Consider the following 6,000-nt stretch of genomic DNA (forward strand, 5'->3'; position numbering starts at 1 on the left):
ACACAGTTCAGCCCAGTATTGTAAAGACAAATATGCAATTTAATAACAGAAATAGATGCTAAAGGATACATTATTTTATTCTCAGCCTTAATTCATGGCTCCATGGCTGTGTGACTTTAACTAATATTTCTAAATTACCTCTTTTCTCTGTTTTTCCAAGCACCTTATCTTTTGTTCAAGAGAATCTGTCAAGTTCTTTCTTCTTGATTGAGCACACTTTAACTAAAAAAAAAAGATTGGGATTAGGCAGTCTATAAAATCAGCAGAAGAAATACTGTCCTTCATGAAGCCCATACAATTATCCAAATCCTGTGTTTAAAAAAAAAATCTTTGATTTGAGGGCTGAGGATATGTGGTTCTCTGGCAGAGCATACACTTAGCATTCACAAAGCCCCCAGACAGATTTCCCAGCACCACACACACACAAAAAGTAAGAAGTTCATCACAGTGACATGCTGAGATATCAGCTTGATACTCTATTTAATATTCATTTATTTTAATTAATTACCAAAACACTTGTCAATGAATAAGAACAACACACACAGCTAAAAGTCACTACACTGATTCTAAAAATCACAAATAAGGTAATTTCCCCTATGACCATTTCAGGAGTATGTTATAGAGGTGGATAAAGATTATGTAGCTTTATGCATTTTAACCAAAGTTTTAAGAAAAAAAAAGCCATTAGAGTATAAATTAGACCAATAACAAATTATTGGGATAATGAAAACTAATGACCTCTGTCTTCAGTTATATTTTCCCCGGGGATAGGGATCTCATTCAAAGAAAGGCTGACGTTCTAGAAGCTGCCTGCCATCTGGCTAAATAGACCACCAGCAAAACTCACTTGCAGCAAGGACTCTATTGTAACTCAATAGTCTACTTACCATCTCATCTGAGTCATCACGTAATACAATGAACTGGGTGATGAGGGGAGTCCTAAAATCTGTGTTGAGTTTCAGGCTCAATAGTTGCTCTGGGCCACAAAATTGCATAAAGCTATTCATAAACAATCAAGAAATATTTTCCGAACATGTTGGTCTTTGTCAGAAGTGGTCAGAGGAAGCAGCTGTTTTGCAATCATCATGGGATTTCAAGGACTTTTTTTTTTTATTAGAAATGATTTATAAGACCATTCTTCTAATTTACTTATGTCTCATGTTTTAGCATTTGATGATATTTTGCACCTGTATGGATGCTGTTCTTTGTTTTTTAAAGTTCTCTTAATTTAGTAATGTAATGAAGACCACATTTCAAAAGTGACAATCTTCCATGGGTCGATAAACTGAGAATGAGTATACGAGTTCTTTACATGAAAACCCAGGTGGCCAGTAGGCTTGGCCTTTTAACTGGACTTTCTCTTTTGGAGGATGACTTCTAAGAAACTGGACCCATTCCAGATTAGAACTGATAAAACACACAGCATCCTTGGTCTGGACAGTACTGTGAACAGACCAGCTCAGTGTGCCCTGAGCCTAGCAAGGCTGACATGCCATGAGGTTGATTTTAGACTATTGATTCTCTCCCCAGCAGCAATCAACATCACAGGTGAGCTGGAAGGCAGAGTGCACCTGAGCACTAGACCAGTCCTGGGGAGCCATGATTCCTGCTAGCGGTCAGCCTCCTCCCATCTGGCATCATGCTTGCAAATGTGAACTTTGGGTCATCAAAAATCTCCTATTTATGATGTAGTACAAAATCCATGAAAAGCAAATATCTGTGCCTGGTCCTGCCTCTGCTGACCCAGAAGTAGGGCAAGAAGACCATGTTCTTTCCCTGTACCCCTAGCTCACAAATAATTTTCTCTGGAAAAAAATTATAAAACATAGTGATCCTTGATTTTTATTTTATAAATAACATTCTGATAGTAAATCTTTAAGAAAATCTATTTGTAACTATAGAAGTATTAACTTATGAAATTCAGAAATAATAATTATGAGAGAATAGAAATCAAAACAGAGGAAGAATTTGTAAGAGATTTCATGAGATTAATCAACATTTGACCATGGTTTGTATGTCTGAAGTATATGCTAGCATAGAACAAATTCAACTGAATACAAAGGTATTCATATCTGAGGTGAGTTTTCATGTGACTTTTCATGCTGTGGCACTTATACATGCACAGGGGTGTGGGAGTGCGTGAACACATACAGACACACACACATTCAAAATAAATTAATAAAAATGTAACAAAAGTTAAGAAAGCATATTAATTCATTGAAGTAGGAAACATTATTGTAGGAATTGAGCAAAAATTATGATGTTAATTGAGCATACAAATACATCCTTTATTGCTATATCTTTTATTTCTAACCACATAATTATTCTTTTTATACTTTATATTAAACCAAACTCTTCTAAATAAGAAGAAAATATGGAGTATAGAGCACTGGGGAGCTGAAAGGATTCTGACAGATTTGATCCTGTCACCTTGCAAGAGAAGCACAGTCCAGTGAGCACAAAGCAATGGAGATTTTCTATGTCAAGTAATATTGCTTAAAAACACAGGGCAGATCTTGGTCAAAGAAGGCAGACCAACTGCTGCTCTTTTTGATCATCACACATTCGCCTTTATGATAGCAGTGTGGATATGACCCGCCTTCCCCAGACGCCGGCTCTTACCTCTGCATTCTCTGCATGAGCTTCGGCAGTGCTCATTTCAGATGTGCCTTGGGAAGACATGGAAGCTGTTTTTCCAGAAGTCTTGTAAAGCAGAAGAAAAAGAGAGAGGGAAAAAAATTACTTTTAGGATGAGAATAAAGATTCAAAATTTGGAAAACAGAGCCACTGTCAACTCATGGTAAAAACAAGTCCCCATTAACATTGAGCCATGACTGTGGATGCTAATCACACAGAATAAGGTCACAAGAAGAGTGATTTTAACTTTTATTGGCTTCCATGTACCAGGGATTTCCCAGGATGTCTCAAGTAGACAGGCAGTGACTAAGATGCAGGGCAGATTAGCCTTGCTATGATATGTAAATCGCCATTCTTCTTTACTGGCAGTTTCTCCCACTGGAGGAGGAAGTTACTACCACAGAAGGCCTGGGCAAACCTGTCCTTTCCTCAGCAGCCTAACTACTACAAATCCACTGTAGTTCCCAGAGCAATTAGGTAACTGTTGATTTTTTTTGATGGTTCGATTTCTTGTTTCCCTACAGGCATGATTTTCTGGCAATGTCTTCTAGGTATGAGTTAAGCTGTACAGAACAGAATGAGTCACATGAAATTCTGTGAGTGCTACCGATTCCTCTGGACTGAAGGGGAGAATAATTCATTACAAGATCAAATGAGGGGCTGTAGAGATGGCTCAGCGGTTAAGAACACTGGCTGTTCTTGCAGAAGACCCAGATTCTAATCCCAGCACCCACATGGCAGCTAACAACTGTCTGTAACTCCAGTTCCAGGGGATCCGACAGCCTCTTCTGTCCTCCACGAGCATTGCATGACATGGGTGCACTTACCTACATGCAGGCAATACATGCATACATATAAAATAAAAATAATAAAATATTTTTAAAAACAAACAAGATCAAATGGGCACCACTTGCAAAACAAATGTCCTGATTTGGCAGGAAGGTTAAGTTTGGTTCTCCTGTTTAATTAAGACCATCATTTTCATACGCCAAGTCTAGCTTTCTCAGCACAACATGTGGTTAAATCACTAAACTTTTTTTTGCTTGCGCATTATAGCCTTAATTTGTGGGCTCCTGTCATGGTACAGGCTCTTAATCTAATGGTACACTAGATAGGTACTGTAGGAGAAAGCATGGAGAGGACAGATATTTGGGACTGTGATTTCTGGACTTGGGGGGTAGAAAGCAAAAGAAGAGCCAAGGAATAGAAACAAGGAAAAAATGAGTTCCTGAAAGGGAAAAAGAATTTACTTAGGTTCAGTCATTTGACCAGAGTCTTTTATAGAAATACCCCACATAGAGGTAAGATAAAGCCTGAAACCCTGGAAAGGCAACATTTTCAAAAGGAAGTGAATGAGTGTCCAGGGTCCTGCCTGCCCTCCTTTTCTAACTGTCTCTCACCTTCTGTTCATTATGCTGAATTACTTCCACATCCTGAAATGAATCATGCTGTCCTCACCCTCCTGCCCTGGAATGCATAGCCCTTTTTAGGCTATCCCATGAATCTGGTGAAATCTAGCCAATAGCTTTCCAGCCCTCCAATTCTATCCTATTTCCCTCTACCCAGCCAGGGAGCACTTCACCAAGCACTGCAATGGTGTATTTCTGTGTTCCTGTATTCATCTCTGTATCCAGAGTACCCTGGCACAGAGTAGATGTCCAACCCACTTATAGAATTAATAAATTAGTATCTATCTATGAGAAATAATAGTCATCTATGCTATACACCAGACTAGTGGATTTTAGCTGTGTCTGTGTCTGTTTCCTTGGTTTGTTTTGAAGACATGCGCAAGTGAAAGAGAGTGATGCTGCCTTAAGGCAAATCCAAAGTACAGGTGGAAATCAGATTGTTCATTCAGAGTTCTAGAAGAAAAAGTTATGATACACATGTTCTCTCACTTTAGGGGATAGACACAGAGGCTTCCTAACAATCAACACTTCATCTACACTAAGATCTGTTCATCAAAAAAAAAAAAAAGAAAGAAAAACCTTTAATGTAAAAATAATTTTTTTCCAAAATACACACTCATACCCTTACTCACCCTCCTACACCGCACACCCACAGGAGAAGGAACGGACAGTTCAAAGTTCTTCAGATTTGGATTTGTATTAGGTTGTAATAATGTAGTACAATTTCTGACAATCACCTAGTGAAATGATTTGAAGAAAGATTTTCTTTCCAGGAAATATTATCCTTGATGTTTCTGTCTCCTGGGTCTTCCCTGTTACCGTGTCCTGGTGCATACACCTTGCTAGGTGTGATAGTGTCTCTCGGGTAGAAATCCTATAACTTTGTAATCCTCTCCACAATTCCCTTTTCTCTTCTGCTATAGACAATAATAGCAAACAGATTTTCTATGAGTTCTGAGAGCTCTACATATGAATAAACAACTTTTCCAGGGGGCTAAAAGTTTGGCAAGAAAAATGGAGCTTCCAGTGGGCCAGCCCAGGAATAAACTGAGCACCTTCTGATCTGCTGGTTGTTTGCCTCGGCTCCACCCCTCTCCCAGGTGTGCATATTTTAAAAAATATTTTATTTATTATTTTCATTTTATGTGTATTAGTAGTGTAGTGCCTGCATGTACAGAAGTGCACACATGTCATGCAATGCCCAGGGAGGTCAGAAGAGGTCATCAGAGTCCCTTGAACTGGAGTTAGGACGGTTGTTATCTGTCATGTGGGTGCTAGGAATCGAAACCAGGTCTTCTGCAAGAGCAGCCACTCCCTTAATCACTGAGCCATCTCTCCAGTCCCCACGGTGTGAATATTTTAGGAGTCTGACTTCTAGTCAACTTTGGTTTCAGAAGTCTTGCTAGTCTTCCAAAGAAACAAAAGTGTCATTTTATGTTTCCAAGGCTATTTTAAAGGTCCCTCATTTGTGAAATAGATAAAATATTACATAATGTAGAAGAAAAATAAACCTAAGGAATTCCCAATCACTGGCCTTAACTATTATTTGTGTTGACAGTAATTCTCTCAAAATTAGTCCAAGAAGAAAGCATCACATGCCTGCCAGTGTATGGAGACTTTCTTAGGCAGAGAAAAGAAACAGACTTCTTTTTAACATCTCTGGTTTCTATGTGCATGGATCTTCCGGGTAGGGGAGAAGACCTGGAATTGACAAGTTCTAGCTCTAGTGTTAGATAATCTGGCTTTATTCTTCAGCTCGTCACTCATGACTGCGACTTTGGGTAAGATACCTCAGTCGTCTAGGACTCAGCTTCAACATACACCATAGGATAGTGGTGATACTTTTTCCTACAGTAGCTATCTATGACCATGTAAGAAAAAGCTGGGCTAATACTCACAAGTTCTTCTTTGATGTAGGACAATCAGTCGAATTACATGGCAAAAGGAAAGGGCT

At 38.9% G+C, this 6,000-nt stretch overlaps 1 protein-coding gene across 1 annotated transcript in view; it reads right to left on the bottom strand.

Moving 5' to 3' along the window:
- Nucleotides 1-2,932, bottom strand: part of Tnip3 (TNFAIP3 interacting protein 3) — a 33,525-nt gene extending 30,593 nt beyond the window's left edge. Inside the window, exons 1-3 of the mRNA XM_029569100.1 lie at nt 2,905-2,932; nt 2,623-2,703; nt 139-222 (exon numbers count right to left, since the gene is read on the bottom strand). Of these exons, the coding sequence (XP_029424960.1) occupies nt 139-222; nt 2,623-2,682 (144 nt within the window). The 5' untranslated portion in view covers nt 2,683-2,703; nt 2,905-2,932. The remainder of the gene's footprint in view (nt 1-138; nt 223-2,622; nt 2,704-2,904) is intronic.
- Between the last annotated feature and the right edge of the window lie 3,068 nt (nt 2,933-6,000).

The sequence above is a fragment of the Nannospalax galili genome, unplaced genomic scaffold (genome assembly GCF_000622305.1).
Source record: "Nannospalax galili isolate Female #2095 unplaced genomic scaffold, S.galili_v1.0 scaffold441, whole genome shotgun sequence".
Classification (NCBI taxonomy): Eukaryota; Metazoa; Chordata; class Mammalia; order Rodentia; family Spalacidae; genus Nannospalax; species Nannospalax galili.